Below are 23416 nucleotides of genomic sequence, written 5' to 3' on the forward strand. Positions count from 1 at the left end.
CTTCATTGGTCCTCAAGGCCGGCGGCTACGGGGATAAACCCCGTGATCTGCGCCTGTTTATGTTTTTTGAAAAGTCATCATTTTTTTGGATCAACCAAAAATTATAACACGCAAGATAGTCACTCACTTTGAGAAATTGCCATAAAAGTGAAAATTTTGGCTAGGTTTTCTGGCCTTGGATCTGAAAGCAAAATATTATAAGACACCCATCGAACAAACAGTGTAGAAGCAAAATGATTAATTCAGAATGGCAGAGATTGATTCATCCCAAATCATCCTTTCAGTAGGAGCGTCCCTATGTGCTGTGATATCTCTTCTACTTTGGTTTATGTTGATATCCGATGGACAACGGTCCCAATTGGTCCTACTCTGTCAGAAACCCTATATATTCTCACAGGCTGTGGTGGGAGTCCTGGTCTGTGCTGGCCTGCTTGGGTCAATAGCATTGGCTACTTATCAACCTATCTTACGAAAGGGTGAGTAGTGTCGAGTCCTCCTCTCCTCATTAGCTGACGAGACCTACGTACAGATCCCTCGAGGCCTGCTCTGACAGTTGAGCTGGGATTTTTACTTCTTCTGCCTCCGATAGACGAGGTAATTATACTCAACTTCAATGCGGATCTTGCTGACATCCACAAGTTTCTTAGCCTTGTGAACCAGAAGTCCTGGTCAATCAATATTTTTATCTTCTTTCCTATCTCCAAATCATTGCTGCTACTAACGTAAGTCTTATTCCTTAGCTTCTATCGGCCTAATCTTGACTTAATCGGACAGTTTCTTTCTTGACCACATACAGAGCAAAATACGCCATATTTTGTACGCATCGCTTCTTTTTCTCACGACAGCTGAGAAGACTTTTTTCGTGATCCATTGTATTCGGCTTTGGCAAATTTGCAGTCGGTCAAACAGTTCGTACTCAACATCTCGAAGTTTGGACTTCTTCCAGAATCAAGCCTCCAATCATCAACGGGCTCTTCAAGCAGCAGCTTTAACAGCCATAATATTCTGCTTTTTTTCAGGTGTCATCACAGTCTGTGCATATCTTGAAAACTTTGGGCAATCACAGCTAGCAACAGTGAGAATGACCCATTGTATCGTCCAGAGCATAGACTGACATAGAAAAGACAGAACTAGCTATGCTAAGCTTGATGAGACTAGTTATTCCATATTTTCTCACAAAGAAAATTTGACATTCTTTGTATTCGGTTCTTTAGGTGAGTCCGTTGACATGAATCCCAATCCTCGTGGACTGACCTCCGGTGTCTACCCGATTAGGCCGCCACGGTCACGTGCGAGTCGTCCCTCCATTAAATTTGATCTAGCGGGGTTTTTGGTCGAGTTACACTCCCGCAATATTTCACCAAACCTCGCTTCGAGAACTCATCCTACGGACTCGAATATCCTGTCGTCTTGGTCTACATCGAATTCTGAATCAGAAAGGAAAGCTATCTGAAATGGCCGAGGAAGTTGGAATTGCTGCGGTGGAGGGCCACAGATATGGAATAAAAGGTGGCGCTCTTTTCCGGGAAGCCAACTACGAGAGAAAATTGACAGGAAAGGGAGAATCGATAATCATTTTTGATCCGAAAGCAGATCCCCGGTCTCCTGCCGTTTGGGAAAATGGACCCGACCCTTCTGTGGAAGAAACTGCAACTGTGCCTGCCGGATGTCAAGTCAGCGTGATCGCAGCTCCTGTGATCGGAGCAACTGTGACTTTTAAACGCGAATAATTTCAACTTCTGCTTCGTATATCAAATCAAATCCAGCACGGCGACCAACCACCAAGGTGATGGATATATCTTGACTTCGATCTTTTGGGACGAAAAAGTTCAGGCAATCTGTTGTCTCGGCATCGCTACCCCCCAGCCTCTCAGCGAAGACTCGTCTTTCCCACTTCCATTGCTCGCTACTCTCTATCGCCCACGAAAGACGTTTGATCAAATGTGGCAGCTTGCCGGACGGCATGGATGACATTTTGTAGTCGATTTCTATCATCTTTTCAGCTTCATTTTCCTATGCATGACATGGCGTTGTTTACTTACCTTTGCTTCTTTGTTCTATCATCTGTTTATTATCACTCTCTGTGGCATAAAGTTTTCCTTCCGTTGGTAAACTTTCTTCTGTACGCTTCCGTTTGTATCGCGCCTTATTCTCTTGTTCTTCCACACTGATCGATTGATCTATAAATTTGACAAATTCTTGGAACTGTTCGCAAGGTTTTAAGGGCTCCTCGTTCTTCAAGCAATGTAGGCTTTCAGCGACCCTAGAAGGTATTTGATCGAAGATTGCCTTCAAATCTCTAATGAGAAAATCGAATGTACTATCCGCCATGACTGTTGGGTGGACCCACGCCGATGGCTGAAGTGACATTGCCCACCTCAGAATCAAGTGGGGAGACTCGGCGCAAAGCTTTTCGCATCGAGTTCGAGATTTGGCTTTCCTTATTCTCACTTTGTCTGCATCTAATGCAGATTCATCTGGTCCTCGAAAGATAAGCACTAGATTCTTTCTAAACAGTGCTGGATCGAATTGGTCGGCGACTTGGAAAGATCGGATTTGGTTTGCAAGATTTCGGTCTTTAACTGTCGGAGTTGCTTTCTTCAACAGATGTTCCACATGAGACTCGATAGTAGCCAAAGCTGGTTTAAGTCGATCCCTCAGCTTCTGAATCTCGTCCAATTGGTCGCGGTTTGGGCGGATGTTAGAGCTCAATTTGGGACCAAAAGACTCCATGTAGTTAAGTAAATTTGAAAATTGTGAGAGAACTGCGCCTGCGGACATAGTGTCTAAGTTTCATAAAAGTCCGATGAATGTCTGACAGTTAATGAATTAGACACCGGGTGAGCTTGACTTTATCGGGCTTGAGAACTAATGTCACATGAAAAACCCCCGCTTTGACGTGTGGCGTGGCCAGTCTAGCGCAAACACTCTGTGGCTCCACAAAATAATCTAAAAGTCTCGATAATTATTGACTTACCGATTTTGATACTGTCAGGTCCAAGTTCGATACAACATAAAGGTTTGTATCAGGGAGGGGGATGAGAAGGACTCTCTATTCGTCTATGTCCACAACTTGGCTAGCTGGTACTTTGGACAAGACAATCAAAGACCTGGAATAGGTGATGATGATCCGAAAGGGAGAGCTGGCGAAAATATAAATGAGAGCAATATCTCCGGTTCATGCAATGCTTTGTTCGTACTCACATCAGGGGTTGACCTTGCCAATTCAATCTTTATTCATCTCATAAACAATTCCATTGGCCAGATCAAACGACATGGCTCCTGCTCATAGTGACCCGGACATGCCTTCCTCGGAGCACAGCATGGCATTGAAGAGAATTTCTCCCTCTCAGCAAGGCCTGACGCCCCCAGATAGCCCCACGAAGGGGTCGGCTTCAGTTCAATCTACCGTGAAGGATCTGAAGCATCTCTTTGGTGTGTTTCTTGAGAAGACGCTTTTCGATCTTACCAACCAAGAACCTCCAAACACTCCTGTCTCCCAGGACCAGTTCCCACCTGGCCCTGACATGGCTCGGCTGAAGCAACTGCTGGTGAAGCTCACCCGCGATGAACGTGCTTCGGGTGAACTGTCTGTGGCAACTAAGCCTGCTCGGTCTTCTTCTGCCAGCAATGAACAGGAAGAGAATGTTCAGGCGGTAGACGAGATTGATCTCGAAAGTCCAATCTGTACCACACCGGATGATTTCAAGTCGTTTGAGAAACGGGCATCAAAATCCCATTTCAGAACAGTTATGGAAACGTATTAGCCACCAGCCAACCACCCCTTCCACTTTTTCAGATAGCTGACACTGGTCTAGCTGGGACAAAGAAGCATGTAAATACACGATCACCGAACCGGTGGAGACCAGCGGTGGTGTTGACGACTATGCTGAATATGCATTCGTTGTCCGTGAATGTGTTGGTACAAGACACCTTTGCATGCCGGACCGAAAACCTACTAACAGTATGATCAGACCGGACGTCCAAGGAGATAGTGTCATTCATAGACATCAAGTCGGAAGGTCTACGCGACATCCTGCGAGACGTGCTGCACGACATCAAGGCTGTTAGCCTGATGGAGGACAAGCCATCGGTAATTGAGATAGTATTATTATCAAGGAGCACGCTGACGTGGATTTAGATCGAGCAAAATTTCCTTTTTCATTTCCTCCCAGAGCTCGACAGATGTGCGGAGAACATGGATAGCAGCTCGGACCATGAGTCGGCACATGCGAAGCATCTTCTCTTGCTCATCGACCACCTCAAGCATGCACATACTTCTACTTTGCAGCGTCTCGAATCAATGTTGCAGCACGGTCATATTACATATAACCTTCTTTGGGCGCTTTTCAAGCCTGGTTGCTATGTTTATACCACATGCATTGGCACAAAAGAGCCGCGATGTGTCGTATTCGACGCGGGCGAAGAGAAAGCCCATAAATGGGCCCGGACCCCCGGCCCAAAGCCCAACCCGCAGTGGGCTATGGGTTGGGCCAGGCTTCGAGGGCCCAACCCACGGCCCACTGATGGGGGCCCATGAGGCCCCCATCAAAGCCCATTTTGCTGTATAAATATCATCTTGGCATGCATAAAGTAGCTGATTAATGACTGTATTTTACGTATGTTCCAACCTGTATACTCAGTAACATTTAATTATCATGGTAAGAAGTAGGAATTATATGAATATAACACTAATTCTAGCATCATGATACCAGATTTCATACAAAATTTCATGAAAACCCATCCAGTCCACTTTGACCACAGTTTCGTATATGGGAGAACTGCCGAGTATTAGTATGAAGAGATATATATCTTATTAAGAGGGGGACAGATAGAATTCTCGCTTTTACCTTCAGAAAACAAAATGTACTTCTGTTAAATATGTGAGCCCCTAATTAAAAGAAGTACTTCTTGTGAAAAAGTAGATTTTCATGAAAATGGTTTACGATTGTTGTTGATTTCTCGCAAGCTCAGTTCCTCTCTATCAATATCTGCTTCTTCTCTCCTTCGCTTTTCTCCCCCTCCTTCTGTGACCCACTACTGCTTTACAAAGGTAAACCTCTATCGCTGAGTCTGAGATTGTTGCCGAGTCTAACACTATTGCTGCCGCTGTGACAGTGTTTCTACCAAGTCTCCTACTGTCTGCCTGCGTACCTACCGGCTTGCCTGCTTCAAAATGGTAAGAGGATCTCTGTATACTACGTGTGGAATATAGCTTTACTGACCTGTTATAAAGCCGATGCCCAAGATGCCGCCTGCTCTCGTTCTCGGGCTGTCGCTTACGATGGCCGCCGCTATACCTGTTGCGTTGTCTGTGCTCCGGCCGATCTCTGTGAAGGATACGACTGCGTTCCTCAAACGCACTGAGAATATTCTGTTGGCGGTTCTGGGGGTTATGATTGTCATCAATGAGATACTGGAGAGTGTTAAGAGGGCCTTGATGATCGCTGTGGATATCTTTGATATCGCCAAGAGACTGTTCCAGAGTCTCCAAGTCCTCGTTGCCTGGGGTCGATGGACCCAATGGGCTGATACTCTTTGGCAGGTTCTCGTTACCTGGGGTCAATGGTCCCAATGGGCTAATACTCTTTGGCGCCTATGGCGTATATGGAAGGGTAAATCTGTACTTCTTACACTGTTTTCTCCTCAGAATCGCCAGGATTTCTATATTCATTGTATTACTATACCTTTCGTATACCGATTTGTAGCCTAGATAACTAAGAAACTAGATTACACTAGGTAAATCCTAGAACTAAAATAGAAAACCAAGTATTATATCGGTATTAGACTGCGACATCGCCCATGGACGGGCGGGTGGGCAGTGCCCACGGGCCTTATGTAAGCGGGCGATGGGCACTATCAATACGCCCATGGACGGGCCCTACCCTTAGGGCCCATTGTCCATGGACACCGTGGGCGCCCGTGGGCCTTTTTAGTAAGCAAAATTAGCGCAACACGTGATTTTTATTGACAGATTTCAAAATATTTCAACTAAATTTATATTTTTTATATATTTACAATCATAATTCTGGATTTTTAATAAGATATATATAAATATATATACTATAATTTACTATATATCTAATTTTTATATATATTCAAGACAACTTTATATAATGGTGGGCATCGTGGGCATGCCCGTGGGCCTTGGGCGTTATGGACGGGCACTCGAAAATCCAAATAGCCCAAGGCCCACCGTGGACGGGCGATGGGCACCTCCTAGGTGCCCATGGACGGGCGATGTCGCAGTCTAATCGGTATCTTGTCGGTTTATATGATTAACTAACGTATTCCACTACCGAGTGGGCCACCACTACCGAGTGGGCCACCTATCCAAAACGCGTCAATTAATTTAACCCGTTCTTCTTCAACCACCCACTATACCACCAATTCGCTCTCAACGCTCTAGAAATTTAATAGAGCAAGAGGGTAGGATCTTACTAGCTATCCAGGCTTTTAAGAATCAAGAAATCTCTTCAATTCGTGAAGTGGCGCGCCGTTTCGAAGTCCCCCGCTCTACCTTACAACGCCGCCTCGCTGGTGATACCTTTCGTCCTGAAACACGCGCCAATAGTTATATATTAACAGAACTCGAGGAGGAATCTCTTCAAAAATGGATACTCTCTATAGATTCTCGTGGAGGGGCCCCCCGGCACTCTATGGTACGAGAAATGGCGGATCTTCTTCTTCAAAAGCGTGGAACTACCCCGGTTCCTTCGGTCGGCGAAAACTGGGTTACGAAATTCGTACAACGGTATCCTCTCCTCTCCTCCCGATTCTCAAAACGGTATAACTACGAGCGTGCGAAATGCGAAGACCCAAAAATCATTCAAGGGTGGTTTAATCTGGTTCAAAAGACAATCCTTCAATTTGGAATCGATCCCGACGATATCTATAACTTCGATAAGACTGGTTTCGCTATAGGAGTGATTTCAACTATAAAGGTTATTACGAGAAGTGATTTACCTAGTCGAAGAGGAGTTTTACAACCTGGAAATCGTGAATGGGTGACTACAATTGAGTGTACGAATGCTTCGGGTTGGGCCCTCCCTCCGTGTGTGATTTTTAAAGGCAAAGTCTTTCTTGAATCATGGTTCGAAGGCCTTCCGGAGAACTGGCGTTTCGAAGTAAGCCCTAACGGCTGGACCTCTGATAAAATTGGACTCCGTTGGCTAGAAAAGCTCTTTATTCCTAGTACTTCTTCGCGTACGAAGGGGGGGTATCGGCTTCTAGTACTTAACGGCCACGGAAGTCATTTAACGCCTAAATTTAACGAAATTTGTGAGCAAAATAAGGTAATACCAATCTGTATACCAGCACATTCATCTCATCTTTTACAACCTCTGGATATTGGCTGTTTTGCGGTATTAAAACGATCGTACGGTCGGATAGTTAAAACCAAAATACGGAACGGGATCAACTATATCGATAAGCTTAACTTCCTCGAAGTATACCCCCTCGCACGAATTGAAGCCTTTAAATCAGAGACTATTAAAAATAGCTTCGGAGCAGCCGGTTTAGTCCCCTTTTTACCGGAGAGAGTGATTTCAAAGCTCAATATTCGGCTTCGAACTCTAACCCCCCCAGCTAGCCGGGGTAGTGGATCAAGCCGGAATTTTACACCAAAAACCCCTTTTACAGAGAAAGATCTACATCGTCAGGCTTCATCAATCAAAGCTTTACTTCGTACAAGATCTCGAAGCCCGCCTAGCCCGTCAGATCGTGCATTAAACCAGCTTGTGAAAGGCTTCCGTCTTACAATACAAGGTGCTATCTTACTCGCCAAAGAAAACAAGGAATTACGCGCCGCCAACGAGAAGCAGAAGCAAAAGCGTACTCGATCTCGAAGGCAGATACCCGCCGAAGAAGGCCTTTCAGTTCAAGAAGCCTCTGCATTAATTATACAGCAACAGGAAGCAACTGAAGCACCTCTCCCCGGCCCCGGTATACCTAGAGAATCGGCTATTCAGCCACGTACGCGGCCCCCCGGGGGTGTGGAATATGTAGATTGCCAGGGTATAGAAGAGAAATATATCCAGATAGACCACTTAGTTAGTTCAATTAATTTAATGGCGTTATGGTTGAGATAAATGTATTTAAAATTGGTAGGTTAGATGGGGTGGCCCACTCGGTAGTGGTGGCCCACTCGGTAGTGGTGGCCCACTCGGTAGTGGTGGCCCACTCGGTAGTGGAATACGTTATAAGGAATTGGATGAAACTTTTTGAGCAATAATATTGAGAAATGGGCGGGGAAATAGGCTATCTATGGGCTATTCATGGGCTTTCGATGGGCTGAATCCACTTAAATCCACTATATAGCCAATCGTATACGTATATAAAAATCATCAATCTAAATTAAGACTAGCGCTATATGATAAATCATTTGTTTGCTTTATTGTTTCTATCTAAATGTTTGCTATTCTCATACTCTTTACTACAACTGTAAAGATCTAAAAACTGGCCTTTTATTATGTATGTCCTCAAAGCTATCCCCCTTATTCCTGATCTATATCCTTCCAAGTTTCTACTTTACAATCTATACTACACAATCCTCATTATCTAATCGTTAAATCGTTAACTGATTATGTCGCAAAGCCAGCAAACCGAGCCTGGGTCATCTCAGTTCGACCCAATTGAACCTGACCTCGATAATATATCGCTTCCTTCCTCTTCCCAGCTATCACGCGACTACTACCGTGGTAGCTCATCGTTTTTCCAGCCATCCTTTTCTTCGTCAGTTACCCTGGAGCCGGATGACTTTGAGAACTTTGAGCGAGTTGGTCCTCCTGGTAAACCACGCGTATATTTCCTTTATAACGCGATGAATCATGGTAATTGGGTTGAATGGTGGCTGCGAACTGAATATGGATCTAACAATGCGGCAATTCTATGGGACTCTCCGCATGGTACTGCTTCGAAGATCTGGGAGCAGTATGACCAATTGGCGCATATAGTTTCTGGGTGCCCGAAGGTAGTATGTAAGCGTTGCAGTACTATCCTTGAGCATCCATATACTACTAAGCAACAAGCTGGTAGTGATACCAAGGGTAAGAATCCTGAAAGGGTTAACCGTCATGGTACAACAACTATTACTCGCCATCTTGAAACCACAAATTGCAAAAGAGCCGCAGGAATACGGAAACAAAAGGGGACCTTAAGAGGGTTTATTCAATCGGTATAATAAGTTGTTGTGGATGCCTTGGTGCCTTAGGCATTCACCCTCGATAGTAGATAGTTCGGGAGTTTGCTCCCTTTAGGAATCTAACTCTCTCCCTCCTCTCGTTCTGGATACTACTTCGTAGTCTCCATCAGGTTATGAGTCCTCGCTCTTACCGAGTCTTTTATTATTTTTCTTGAGATAGGAGGCATTTTTTTTACTTTACATTTTTCTACCTTGTTTTCGCGCAGAGAGAGTCGCGGTACAGGAATCAGACGATTGGTGGAATCGAGACTCCACTGAGGGACCGGGTACGCATCTTTGCTGACCCCTTTTCCAATCAACCAATCAAACCTCATCAAGACGATCCATCAATAACATCGGCTTTGATACGAATACTCGAAGTCATTATCATCGGATCGATTTTTAACAAACTGGGATCATTTATCCCGGAAACAAAGCAGAGTTTTCAAGGTCCCAGTTCTGGAGGGGTGATCTATTCAGCCAACGGTCAACATCATGACTCCTCTTGTGGGACCAGGAGCCGCTATAGGTAAGAACTGGGACGCTATTGAAGATACGGATCAGACAACAGCAAGTGGGGACCAAAGCAATGGACTTCCTGAAATTGGAAGCTTTGTGCTTTACAAGATCGAACCCCCACTGAAAGAAAAGGAAGACTTCGATGAATGGTACGATACAGTGACCAGAATTCTCGAGGGACACAGTCTTCATCGGTTAATCGACAAGAACATCGAGAGACCAGACACAGATTCAGAAGACGCTGAGAAATGGATGAAGCTTAGCATACAAGTGAGAGCATGGCTTCGACACAGCATTGATTCAGACGTCGTAAAAGACATTACTTCGACAGGACAACGTACAAAATGGGCGGATGACTTTATGTATCAGTGCAAATTACAAATGCGGGGTGAAGGACATGGAGCTCTTGGTGCCGCAATGTTACGATTCCTACGAACGAAGAGAGATGAATTTTCGACAAACAGCGAGTTTATTACAGGTCTGAAGTCACGATACATCACCGCCAATGAATTGAAAGCGGGACTTTCTCCATATCTAGCTATTGTGATGATGGTTGATCAACTACAGGAGATACCAGAACTCCGTGCATCGATCGACATCAAAGAAAATGAGCTAAAAACAATCAAGGACCCAGCAACAACGATGACAGTCAGTGACTTCTTCACATATTGCAAAGATATGCTGGACAAGATCAAGAGGCTAGGTCTAGATGGGGGTGTTGGAGCAAGCAGTACACGGAGTCATCAATCTGGTCAACCAAAGAACCAGAAAAAGACCGATAACAATTCCTACAAAAAGGGTAGATTGATGAATGCTCCACCACCAGGAAAACATGCTAGAGACCATGTTAAGGAGTGGAAGAACCACAAGACACAGAGATCAACAAATGGAGCATGTTCCTACTGTGGCACAACAGGACATGACGCTAAAGATTGCTACCATTTAACACCAGAGAGTAGGCCTTCCGGTTGGAAACCAAAGCCTGGCCTATGGTATTACAAGACATACAAGGAGTTCAAAGAGGATAGGAGCCAGCAATTTACTGGGAAACCTACTGAACGCACCAAACAAGCAAATTTCGACGCTGTTGCTACCTCAGCTATAGCAACAGATGATGATTTGGGATACGATTTCGGTGAAATGGCAGTTGCAACTGATGATAGGGAGGTTGATGAAGAATTCACAATAGAACAAAGGAAAGGCATCGTTGGAACAGCTGTTACACTAACAACTACCCGCCAACTTCGATCAGGCATTGACTGGATACTGGATTCAGGTTCTTCATGGCATATCTGCACCAACAAGAATCTCTTTGTGACATACACACCATACAAAGAAGGGACAGGATCTGCCTGGGATACGAGTGATGGAAAAGGAGCTGTCGCCGAAGGACATGGAGATATTATCCTTCCAATCAGAAGACCTAAAGGTGGACGATGTGAACTTCGAATTCATTGTGAATACAAACCAGGGAACAGATTCAACCTTCTCGGTCTCTTAAGGGTCAAAAGAGAACAAGGGATCAGATGGAACGATGAAGACATGCTCCTAACACAGGACAACAAAGCGATAGGATACACCTTTATTGCAAAGGAGGTACCATTCATTGAGCTTTTTGATGAGCCGAATCCTGTCCAATACAGGGCTCAGTATGGAGTTGGATACATAGAAGAATAGAGTAACCCGATTCAAAATCCAGCAAGATTTGACCCACCCGAGATCCTTCGTCCTACTGAGAATCCTTCGAGTCCTCGCCGATCCGAGAGACCATCGAGGTCACCCGAGAGATACCATGATATTAAATGGGGGAAACGAGGCGAACCGATCGAGAGAAGGGGAGGTGGAGCACAATGCGCTGTAGGAGAGACAGTGGCAAGTGGAGGTTCCCAAAACATATCCCATGGAACGTACAGAACCCAAGGAACTGGAATTCCCGAGGATATCGGTTTGATGCCACATGATTACTGGAGAAACTCACCCTTTGGTGTGGGATTTGCGTTATCTTCAGTTGAGATAAGCCCTGAACAAGGATCAACAAAACCAAAGGAACCAATCAAGGCATGGAAGGTCAAAATACCCCGTACATACGCTGAAGCCATGAATTCAGAGTTCAAAAATGAATGGCTTACAGCAATGAATGTTCAAATTGAGAAGCAGATCGCGGCAAAGGCATACGAAGTGACATATTATCCACCTGCGGGAAGTACGATACTACCTGGCAAATGGGTATTTGATTTGAAAATTGACAAAGACAACTTCGTTATTGAGTTCCGTGCAAGATGGGTGATCTGTGGAAATAGACAACGACCTGGTTATGACTTCCTGGAAAATTCAGCACCAGTTGCTAGAGGTGAAACCATGAGGTTATTTCTTAGCATTGTGGTAAGAAAAGGGATGATTCTCGAACAAGTGGATTACACAGCGGCATATCGTAATGCAACAATAGATGGCCGCACGATATTCATGAAACAACCAACAGGATTCGAGAAAAAAAGGACCGAACAATGAACCAATGGTCTGTCTAGTGTTGCAAGCTCTTTATGGACTTCGACAGGCAGGTCATTTATGGTACAAGACTATCCTCCAACAACTGAGAAACATGGGTTTTAAACCATTGGTTGATGAACCATGTATCTTGATTCATGAAGAAAGAAAGATATGGCTTCTACTGTATGTTGACGACACGTTGATTGCAGCAATGAAGGAAGAAGACATCAACTGGTTCAAAGAAACAATTCCATTCAAATACCGGGACCTAGGAAAGCCAAACAGATTCCTAGGAAGCAGCTTGTCTCGAGGAAACAAGGGTATTCTTCTCAGTCAACAAGCATATGCTGAAGAACTGGTCAACAGGACAGGGCTACAAAACGCATCTCATGTTTACCTGCCAATGAGAACATCATACAATTCGATGACCCCGTTTCTCACTGCTTCTCGCACGGCATGGTACTTTTGATTCAACCATTTTGATCCCTTTGTGTATGTGTCTGTCTTCATCATTGCAACAGCGTTGTCGCTATCCGTGTAGATTATGATAGGCATCTGCTGTTTATGGCCCAGTTGTTCAAGCATTTTTATCAGCCACAAGCATTCCTAGATAGCAGCATCGTACGCCACGTATTCTGCAGTGGTGCTGCTCCTCGCGACAATGTCTTCTTTTCTCGAAGACCAGCTGACTGGGCCTCCTGCGTAAAAGAAGATAAACCCTTCAGTGCTTTTACCATCCTCACAATCTTGATATGAAGCATCCACGTAGCCAGCCAATCCTGTCGAGTCTTTCCCTAGTAAAATACCAAGGTTCATCGTTCCTTTTATGTATCGGATCAACTGTTTAACTGCTTCTTGATCCTCTATTCTTGGAGTGGAAGATCGTCTCTGCAATTTGTTGACTGCGACAGCAATATCAGGACGTGATTTGTCTGTAAGCCAGCCGAGCTTTCCGACATCCTCGAGATATGCTTTGGTATCTTCTGTTGACAGAGTCGTTTTGTCAAATGGAAGGTCCGTATCATTTCTTTCACGGCGTACGTCCTTTTCTCTCACATCTCTTGTTATCTCCGGAGATCTGGTTTTGATACCAAGCATTGAAAATATTGCTGATGCAATGACAAAGCCATTAGCTAAGGAGCTTTTCGAGCCAATGAGAAGTAAGATGATGCCAAGCTCCGCAGATTGAATTCGACAGAATGGACAAATTGGAATTGCGATATGCATACCGTGAGAAACAAATGCATAAGAACGAGACAAATGAAACTCCATCCTTTCAAAACTTGATATCACAGTCACAGTTAGCTACAAGGGATTTAGATATCCCATGCGCTACTACTGTTCAACGTCGGCTATCTACTTGTGTCGAAGAGCGGCAAAAGGATATACTCAGGTTACTACCGGAGTATACAAAGATCTCAATTGCATTGGATTGTTGGACATCTCCGTTTGGGCAGGCATTTATGGCTATCACTGGCTATTTCATCGATGCTGACTGGGTTTACCGTGAAGTACTACTCGCGTTTAAACCCCTTTCTGGATCCCATTCTGGTACGGACCTAAGTAAAGTTGTCGAACAGACGCTTACCCAGCATGCGATCAAAGACCGTATATTTGGATTGACCACTGATAATGCATCAAACAACAAGACTCTGGTTGATGAACTACAGCAGTTGTTGCAAGCCAATATCATCCGTGTACCATGTCTTGCACATGTGATCCAATTGAGCTTGAACCAGTTACTCGACCGTCTGAAGGCAGTTCCTCAGAACCCAACTGCAGAGACTATATGGACCGAGGAGCAAGAGACTACCGCAAGGGCGAGTACAAAAAAAAGGGAAATTGCGCATACCTTACAAAGAATACGAGCACTTGCTGTATATATTCGTGCTAGTCCTCAGCGCCGGGATTCATTCCTTGCACTTCAACCTGATGGGAAGAGAAATAAGCTTATGCTTATCCAAGATGTGAAAACTCGGTGGAATTCGACATATCTTATGCTCCGGCGAGCTAAGAAACTCCAACGCTATATCATCCAGTTTTGTGCTCAATACAATGAGCAAGACTTCGCTTTGGATGATGATCAATGGCGTCAAATCGACTATCTTCTCTGTCTTACAAAGCAATTCTATGATTGTACAGTTGCTCTCTCAAAGACACGAGAGGTTACATCACATCTAGTCTTTGCGGTCTACAACTTGCTATTTGAGCATATTGAACGATCACAGAGACAATTGAGACCAAAGCGAGTTACTTGGAAGCAGCAGATGTTTACTGCCCTCCAGGCTAGTTGGGCTAAATTGCATAACTACTACAAGCAGACTGACCAAATGAGAGGGTACATTTACCCAGTTTGTACAATGCTCTCGCCGGAGTATCGATTCCAATTCTTTCTGTCTGATGACTGGTCTGGGGATATCGCTAAAGAGCTACGAGATGAGTATCGAGAAGCATTTCAGGATGCACTGACTCCGATTCAGCAACGTCTTGCTAAGACTCATACTCCTCAGGAGCCTTCTACACCAACATCAAGATCGATACTTCATGATCTCATTCGAAACCAGAAACCAAACCCTAAGTCAAAGTCTGCTGCGGATGAGATCACACAGTATCTTGATGGCAGTATGTTATATCCTTCCGATTATCTATCTAATACTAATACTGATATAGCTATAACTGAGTCCGATCCGCTCGCATTTTGGAGACAGAATGAACAGCGTTTTCCCGCTATCGCTGCACTTGCACAGGATTATCTTGCAATGCCAGCATCAGGTGCTGGCGTTGAACGTCTTTTCAATATTGCACGCGATATCTGTCATTATCGCCGCGGCTATTTGAAACCCAGTACAATTGAAGAGCTTATGCTCTACCTCTGTGCATCAAAGTTTGATCTTGGTATACAGGAATCAGAGGAAATGAAGCAGTACTACTCTTCTAACGAGATGGATATCTTGGTTGAAGAGAAGGATCAGATCTCGGATGATTTTGAGGTTGATGAGATCAGTGATACTGAAGATCAGAGCGATCTATCTGTGGACCTGATTGATGATCATGATGATAGTGAGATTTTGCAATTGCCAAGCACTCAAACTCAACTACGTACATCAGGGAGGAAGAGGACGCGAGTGGAAGATGAAATGTATGAGTATAGTATGTAAATATGCTTTTGAGCCACTAGTATCTATTGCTTAGTATCTTATCAATCAAATCAAATCATTTGAATCATTTCTTTCTATGACTTTACTTGTAAATTTGTAAAGGAAGATAAAGAAGAGGAAGAATATGATGATTTACGTATAGCTTCATGTAGATACAGCCTGGATAGTAATCTCAATACCCAAAAAAACCAGCAAAAAATGTATAAATTATGCAGTTGCAATATATTGGCATGTTTGTATTGTTTGATAAATAATGGGCCCCCATTATGGGCCTAAATGGGCCCTATGGGCTCAAGGTATAAGCCCATAACCCATCGATGGGCCCGGAGTATGGGCCCAAAGCCCAACCCATTAGTGGGCTGGGTTGGGCTGGGCTTTGGGCTTTGTGGGCTTTGCAGAGGCCTACGTGAGTTCATGTGTCAGTTATTGATAGGCGTGAGATAGACCGAGGGTAAGCCAGCCAACCCAAGCAAACGATAGGCTATCGCTGACCGCCACATAAATGATGCCCCCCAGAAATGGGGTGCCAAGCATGGTTAATTTCCGTACCGGTACCGCTTAATCTCCTAACCACCCTCTCCTAACAACCCTCTTATAACAACCCTCCTAACAACTCTTTCCTAACAACCCTCTCTTAGCTATTCTTACTAAAAGCCATTGGTTAATGTCATTTGTTAACCGTTGCACGATGTCTGACCTTCTCTCTCACGATGTTTCCTACTAAGTTGTATTGGTTAGGTCCTAGACAATATACACAGACTAGGGCGGCCTCGATTCAGCAGCTGCTTCGCTCTTGCTATTCACCTTTAAAAGCCCAGTTTTCCCCATGTCCTCTCTCCAACAAGTACACGGCCCACGACCTAAATGGCTGAACCGAAAGCGCAGTCCTTGCACGATTTTGCAATTCTCAGTGTAATCAATGTCTTTGGATTGCTTTACTTTTACCTTTTTGTGCTCCATTTTCTGCTCTTCTATTTCCCCTCGTCCCCCAGAGGAATTTTAGACTCCCTGTCCGTGCTATTTTTTTGCGCAGGTGTTATCTTCTGGTGCACGTCCAGCCTCTTCTACCGCTTTCTAGATGCTTTCCGGGGTAATGATGCGGTAGAGTGGCAAAAGCTAGAGTTTGGAGCCACTTTAGTCCTAATTTGGGCGACCACCCTTCCTTCGGCGGTTTTTTTATTCCACACCGAACCCTACCTCCAGCTCGGATACATATCTGCCTTCACCGTCGTTGCTGTCGGGATTCTGGTGGACTTTGTAATTTGCGATCCTAGTTGCTGTGCAGTGCGGTACCGGTTTCCGTACAGCTGCGTTTCACTGGGCTTACTTTCGCTTATACCAACCATTTATGCTGTCACTGGGAAATCCCAGAGTGTGCCCTTATTGGCGATATATCACGGCCGAATGGCCATCTGGAATTCTCTTGGCGCTACATTCTATCTGTTTCGTCCGTTGGAAAGGATTGGAGTGGTGAATGGCTGGCGGCCCAGTCTCTATATGATGCATTTAGTCCTGGCCTACAACGCCGTCACTTATTCAAGGGCTGTCTTGCATGCGGTGGCTCAAAACGCAGCTTAAGCTTCATTGGGTTCTGGAGAAGGTGTGGCAGACTACAAAATAGGCGTGAGCAGAACATTTGATAATCATTTACCTCTCATATCGGGCCCTTACCTGGATTTTCTTCTATGTCGATCAAAAAGGCTACATCCCTGGTGTTCAAATCTGGACAATTCAATGTTCTTCGTCTGATTACAATTCCGATAGCCAAGATCTTGTGTACTTCGGATTGCTGACAATCTGTATATATACAGGGAGGATCGAAATCAGTTTCACCACTTGCGCACAGAGATTCTTTCTCGAACCCTCCTTCTAAACACGCTAATCTTAATCCTGCTTAGCCTCGTTTCAAGTGCCGATTTGTATTGAAAGCTCGTATTATACGTGTCTCGGCTTTGTAAATTACGTGAAACACGCTTGCACTTGATCCCGCCAAGTCTGCCCCTTGTGGTAACTCTCCACTCTTGCATCGGCTCCGTCCGTCCCTACATTTAGTAAGGACAGTTTCGAGTGATGTAGTCAAAAATCTCGCTTCATGTGTAATAAGGTGATCAGCAACAGAACACCTCTTCGAAGTTCAAACTTAAGGCAGAAATTGGCCCTGAAACTTAGGATATAAGAGTATATAACTGTAAAATGACATTGAACCTGTCCGTTTCCTACACAAGCAATGTTCGAGAAGTTAATAATTAAAGTATGCGAATAATGTAGTTCAAGTCTTTCCCTCTGCCTAGTCGAACACTTTCGAAGCAGATCAATGGCTACAGTATACCATCATGACCGGAAGATTTCCAAGTGAAAGCGGAAAGGCCTTGATGAGTTCGGTCTTTCGAATTTCATCGCCTGTATCCGGAGCTTCTCAGCTCCACCAGCCCTGGTTCAAATTAACCCACGCCGAATTGAATAAAGATATTACCTACGATCAAATCCGATTTACACAAAGTTTCCATAGGTAGACTAAGGATGTTCCCGACGGTGTTTGACAATCATACAGATAAAGGGCAATATCAAGTTCCAACATGTTTGTGGATCCCATCGGGACTGTCGTTCATTTGACATATGTAATCACAGAAGAATTTACAAAGTTTGTTCAGAAGGTCCGGAGTCTTTGAGAGAAAGATTCTCAACCAGGTTTCTCGGAGCCACAAAGCCGGACTACGGTGAAGGCAATGTGATAGCGCCTCTTCTTTGAAGCATATTGACAATGCCGTGATGGCCTCGCTGTGAGGCAGCCTGGAGAGCGTTGCCATACCTGCCGCCCTGCGCGTTGACATCTGCTCCCTTGTTCAAAAGCAGGTTGACAATCTCTTGATAGCCTCCTAGTGAGGCAGCCTGGAGAGCGTTGCCATACTCGCCGCCCTGCGCGTTGACATCTGCTCCCTTGTTCAAAAGCAGGTTGACAATCTCTTGATAGCCACCATCTGAGGCAGCCTGGAGAGCGTTGCCATACCTGCCGCCCTGCGCGTTGACATCTGGTCCCTTGTTCAAAAGCAGGTTGACAATCTCTTGATAGCCTCCCTGTGAGGCAGCCTGGAGAGCGTTGCCATAGGTGCCGCCCTGCGCGTTGACATCTGCTCCCTTGTTCAAAAGCAGGTTGACAATCTCTTGATAGCCACCATCTGAGGCAGCCTGGAGAGCGTTGCCATACCTGCCGCCCTGCGCGTTGACATCTGGTCCCTTGTTCAAAAGCAGGTTGACAATCTCTTGATAGCCTCCCTGTGAGGCAGCCTGGAGAGCGTTGCCATAGGTGCCGCCCTGCGCGTTGACATCTGCTCCCTTGTTCAAAAGCAGGTTGACAATCTCTTGATAGCCACCATCTGAGGCAGCCTGGAGAGCGTTGCCATAGGTGCCGCCCTGCGCGTTGACATCTGCTCCCTTGTTCAAAAGCAGGTTGACAATCTCTTGATAGCCACCATCTGAGGCAGCCTGGAGAGCGTTGCCATACCTGCCGCCCTGCGCGTTGATATCTGCTCCCTTGTTCAAAAGCAGGTTGACAATCTCTTGATAGCCTCCTAGTGAGGCAGCCTGGAGAGCGTTGCCATACTCGCCGCCCTGCGCGTTGAGATCTGCTCCCTTGTTCAAAAGCAGGTTGACAATCTCTTGATGGCCTCCCTGTGAGGCAGCCTGGAGAGCGTTGCCATAGGTGCCGCCCTGCGCGTTGACATCTGCTCCCTTGTTCAAAAGTAGGTTGACAATCTCTTGATGGCCTCCCTGTGAGGCAGCCTGGAGAGCGTTGCCATACCTGCCGCCCTGCGCGTTGACATCTGCTCCCTTGTTCAAAAGCAGGTTGACAATCTCTTGATAGCCTCTTAGTGAGGCAGCCTGGAGAGCGTTGCCATACTCGCCGCCCTGCGCGTTGACATCTGCTCCCTTGTTCAAAAGCAGGTTGACAATCTCTTGATAGCCACCATCTGAGGCAGCCTGGAGAGCGTTGCCATACCTGCCGCCCTGCGCGTTAACATCTGCTCCCTTATTCAAAAGCAGGTTGACAATCTCTTGATAGCCACCATCTGAGGCAGCCTGGAGAGCGTTGCCATAGGTGCCGCCCTGCGCGTTGACATCTGCTCCCTTGTTCAAAAGCAGGTTGACAATCTCTTGATGGCCTCCTAGTGAGGCAGCCTGGAGAGCGTTGCCATACCTGCCGCCCTGCGCGTTGACATCTGCTCCCTTGTTCAAAAGCAGGTTGACAATCTCTTGATAGCCTCTTAGTGAGGCAGCCTGGAGAGCGTTGCCATACTCGCCGCCCTGCGCGTTAACATCTGCTCCCTTGTTCAAAAGCAGGTTGACAATCTCTTGATAGCCTCTTAGTGAGGCAGCCTGGAGAGCGTTGCCATACTCGCCGCCCTGCGCGTTGACATCTGCTCCCTTGTTCAAAAGCAGGTTGACAATCTCTTGATAGCCTCTTAGTGAGGCAGCCTGGAGAGCGTTGCCATACTCGCCGCCCTGCGCGTTGACATCTGCTCCCTTGTTCAAAAGCAGGTTGACAATCTCTTGATAGCCTCTTAGTGAGGCAGCCTGGAGAGCGTTGCCATACTCGCCGCCCTGCGCGTTGACATCTGCTCCCTTGTTCAAAAGCAGGTTGACAATCTCTTGATAGCCTCCTAGTGAGGCAGCCTGGAGAGCGTTGCCATAGGTGCCGCCCTGCGCGTTGACATCTGCTCCCTTGTTCAAAAGTAGGTTGACAATCTCTTGATGGCCTCCCTGTGAGGCAGCCTGGAGAGCGTTGCCATACCTGCCGCCCTGCGCGTTGACATCTGCTCCCTTGTCAATAAGATCGCGTGCAGGCACTCCAAGTCCATTAAAACAAGCATAGTAGAGCCTAGAGCCGCGCGCAGCTCCAGGGCTATCGTCCCAACTCCTATCAGCCTGATGCAAACGAGCCCATCTTTGAAATGTCTCTTCCGTTTCTAGAAAGCTCACTATTCTTTGGGTAATCTCCTCGTAGGCCAGTGTTAACGTAGCATGGTATGTCCAATGTTCGGCCGCATATCTTGCCATCGGAAAATACCGCGTTATCTCTCTTTCGCTACCGTTGATGTCTGTCAGATATGTCAAGCACGTCCTCGTGATGGAAATGCTGGCAGTCGTAATCTGGAATTGGTCATGTCTGAGAAGGTACTCTTCCACAGAAAAATGGGCAAGATGCAACTCTTTATCATTGTTATAGATGACTGTCACTAAGCTGGGACAGTAAGCTAAGATATCAGTCTCGCAAAACAATCGACGCTTTATGTCAAACCCTCGTGACTCGTCTTCAATCTGCGTCGCTATCACTTCTTTAACCTCAGCCAGCGTTAGAGGTCGCTTGGAATGCACTAGGAATTGGAGAAGCCGTATCGCGTCAGTTTTTAACTCCGATGGTATACTTTCAAATATACGCTCGTATGTCTCGTTGAGATCCAGCGGCAAAGATTCAAGAGCCTCCTCCATAGCTGCCTCGTGACGACATCGAGCCAGGCTGTCTAGCTGACAGAACGCCCACCTAAACCTAATCAAGGCGTCAGTAAGCTATCATTATATTGCTCGAAGCAGTGATTACTCACATCCCGTCGGCGCCGTCGCCAACCTTTTTCCGGATCTCTTCCAGAAGGTTCGGGGACAAGGGCTTCTCTGTAAAATCACGCCGTTGAGAAAGTTGTGCTATGACCCACGATCGAATATCGGAGTTGATGGCTTGCTTATCAAGTGCCAGGCTGTTTTGCTTTCCTATTAAGGGGGGAATGTCGCGCAGAAACTCGGATTCAGGTCGACCGGTAAGAAGCAGCTGAACATGGACCAACTCTGGCCTGGACACCATATCCTTAATCCACCCGAGCACAGCGTCCCTTGTTTTCGATTCATCCAATGCGTCCAGAACAATAGAGACCTTCCTCTGAGCTACGAGCATCTTGAAAACAACACTCCAAAGCACCTTTGTCGTAGGTTGGTCGCTGCCATTTCGGTGCGCCTGGAACAAAGCATCGAGATGGTTTGCGGAGTCCACCCCACGGCGGTAAAGCTGGAAAGCAAGCGAGCGCAGCATGCCTTCCAATGTCTGTTTTGCGACGTCGTTAAAGTCAAAGAAGAAGCTAAGGATAAGATCGTCGTTTTGGTTTGCGAGATGATCAAGCACAGTGGTACTAAGAACCGACTTTCCACACCCCGCGAGCCCGTGCAGCCATAACTGTCGACGTGACCCCGAGTGCCACTCTTGGAAGACGGGCGATTCGAGCAGCCACGCGCCAGTCCCCTCATGGCGGAGCGTCCTAGCATGGCTGGCGTTTGAAGATGGATCCGGGGGACAAAGCCAGCGCTTGATCTCACTGGTATGAAGGTCAGATCTGATAGAATCTGCAGTGGCTCTTGTTGCAGCTGTTGTCTGCTGCATGCTATCGATCTGCAGTTGCACTACTCGCACCACTCGCAGTCAGAATATATTTCCAAATTCAAATGTTATTCGTCTCGGTTATTTGCTGGTATTTTGGACACCTGCAAACGATCTATTCAGGTAGGTATGTACTGACCCTTTTCCAAAATAGCCTTTGCTGTATCCTCCGTATCAACAACACTAGGCTGCACACATCCCAAAAGTTCCTTTGCGTACGCAGCGGCCACGGCTGCCGCATATTCTTGCCAGGTTTTCTCTTTTCCCGAGTCCGCGTAGTCACAAATGCCTCGGATAACAATACATGGGAAGTCATTCATGAGCCCAGCTGCCTCCATCTCCACGCATAGTAAGCGCCCGCCGTATTTTTTGTCAAGGAGGTCTCGGGATTGGGCATCCTTAATCACTTTGTTCCCGGATGCGATCAGGCCATAGTGTACCCTGACATCTCTTGGGGCCCTTGCACCCTCTGCCTTCTCTGATACCCGCACATTCTCCTCATTTACCGGATTAATGGCCCATGAACCAAGAAGATATGCGATAATCGCGATGATCGCCTGCCACAACCAAGACAGGAAATAGACTTCCCTCGGAGTCCGGAACCGCTCGGATACCAATAATGGGTCTTGCAAGGCCTCGCACCGCGTATATTTTGGCGCTAGCCGCGGGAATTTCCTTTCCATATCGTCCAGGTACTCATTTATCTTTGATCCGTACATCTCATGGTTACTTTTCAGCTGGTTCGAGGCATTGAGTAGCGCGTTCGGAGGTCGGTTCAGCGAGCCCGTGTGGACAAACCGCCCATCCCGTTCCAGCTTCCCCATATCCCATTGTATCACCCCGTGATAGTCAGCAACAGGTTGACTGACCACCACATCACCCAGACTGACCTTTGACGGAATTCCGCCGCCAATCCCTACCATAAGCCCGAACCTGATTGATTGGAACGTGTTGATCATTGAGGTCGCGACGGTTGCGGCAGAATTGGTTCCCATGTTAGGTAGGCAGGCTATGACGACGTTGTGGCCGCGTATCGAGCCAAGAGTATATGCGTTATGATCATTTCGAGGGGTCGGGAGAGGTTCGTGCTCTTTATCTAGCATGGCTCTGGCTGCTGTTTGTTCTTTTGGAAGGGCGCACACCCATCCGATGGTATAGGCATCGTGTTGGAGTCGCTTTCGGCATGGTGGTGTGTCGGGACTAGCTTTGTTCTGTCCTGACACTGATTGCTCTGGCTGAGATTGGGAATTCTCAGCCATAATGGATGAAGAACAGCTCGACTAACCACGCGATGTGTTAATCAAGCACTTTCTCTTCCAGCAGAAGACACTAAGAAGTAGCTCTTTTCAGAAAGTTCTAATGTGGTTTATTACGAGAATCTCAGTAGGACTCTAACGAACTGAAAGAGGGGGAACTTCCTCAGCCTCGTCATCATGTGACTCTAGCGCGATCAGCTAGGAAGATTAATTGCACCTTTCAGCTTGACCACACCGCTTTCTGAATGGTTTTGTGTCGATTTCACTTCCACGTGGGGGCGGGTAATGACGTTCCCAGGAACGGGTCTACCCGATTCCAAAAGTCAGATCGAATGAGGGCCCTGTTACTGTGACCAGCCAGCGTTTTCCAGATAAAATATCTGACCCTCATCGC

General features: G+C 46.3%; 6 protein-coding genes across 6 annotated transcripts; 3 read left to right on the forward strand and 3 right to left on the reverse strand.

Annotated features, from left to right (window-relative positions):
- Positions 1 to 1716: 1716 nt before the first annotated feature.
- N7479_001744 (uncharacterized protein) lies at positions 1717 to 2781 on the reverse strand (the record flags this gene model as incomplete). The annotated part of the gene is made up of 2 exons (XM_057249441.1): positions 1717 to 1988; positions 2043 to 2781. The coding sequence occupies 2 exons, from the start codon at positions 2779 to 2781 to the stop codon at positions 1717 to 1719; spliced, it is 1011 nt and encodes a 336-aa protein (XP_057113873.1).
- Positions 2782 to 3275: 494 nt separating this feature from the next.
- On the forward strand, positions 3276 to 4540 carry N7479_001745 (uncharacterized protein; the record flags this gene model as incomplete). Its single annotated transcript, XM_057249442.1, has 4 exons — positions 3276 to 3760; positions 3819 to 3922; positions 3975 to 4093; positions 4142 to 4540. 4 exons carry the CDS (start codon positions 3276 to 3278, stop codon positions 4538 to 4540), a joined length of 1107 nt encoding a protein of 368 aa, XP_057113874.1.
- A 708-nt stretch (positions 4541 to 5248) lies between these two features.
- On the forward strand, positions 5249 to 5721 carry N7479_001746 (uncharacterized protein; the record flags this gene model as incomplete). Its single annotated transcript, XM_057249443.1, has 2 exons — positions 5249 to 5615; positions 5714 to 5721. 2 exons carry the CDS (start codon positions 5249 to 5251, stop codon positions 5719 to 5721), a joined length of 375 nt encoding a protein of 124 aa, XP_057113875.1.
- Positions 5722 to 9676: 3955 nt separating this feature from the next.
- Positions 9677 to 11377, forward strand: N7479_001747 (uncharacterized protein; the record flags this gene model as incomplete). Its single annotated transcript, XM_057249444.1, has 1 exon — positions 9677 to 11377. One exon carries the CDS (start codon positions 9677 to 9679, stop codon positions 11375 to 11377), a length of 1701 nt encoding a protein of 566 aa, XP_057113876.1.
- A 1416-nt stretch (positions 11378 to 12793) lies between these two features.
- N7479_001748 (Ty1/Copia family ribonuclease HI) lies at positions 12794 to 13285 on the reverse strand (the record flags this gene model as incomplete). The annotated part of the gene is made up of 1 exon (XM_057249445.1): positions 12794 to 13285. One exon carries the CDS (start codon positions 13283 to 13285, stop codon positions 12794 to 12796), a length of 492 nt encoding a protein of 163 aa, XP_057113877.1.
- A 4772-nt stretch (positions 13286 to 18057) lies between these two features.
- On the reverse strand, positions 18058 to 23025 carry N7479_001749 (NACHT nucleoside triphosphatase; the record flags this gene model as incomplete). The annotated part of the gene is made up of 3 exons (XM_057249446.1): positions 18058 to 20890; positions 20946 to 21789; positions 21906 to 23025. 3 exons carry the CDS (start codon positions 23023 to 23025, stop codon positions 18058 to 18060), a joined length of 4797 nt encoding a protein of 1598 aa, XP_057113878.1.
- Positions 23026 to 23416: the final 391 nt, after the last annotated feature.

This window comes from Penicillium vulpinum (assembly GCF_028829585.1).
Source record: "Penicillium vulpinum strain IBT 29486 chromosome Unknown utg000001l_segment0_segment0, whole genome shotgun sequence".
Classification (NCBI taxonomy): Eukaryota; Fungi; Ascomycota; class Eurotiomycetes; order Eurotiales; family Aspergillaceae; genus Penicillium; species Penicillium vulpinum.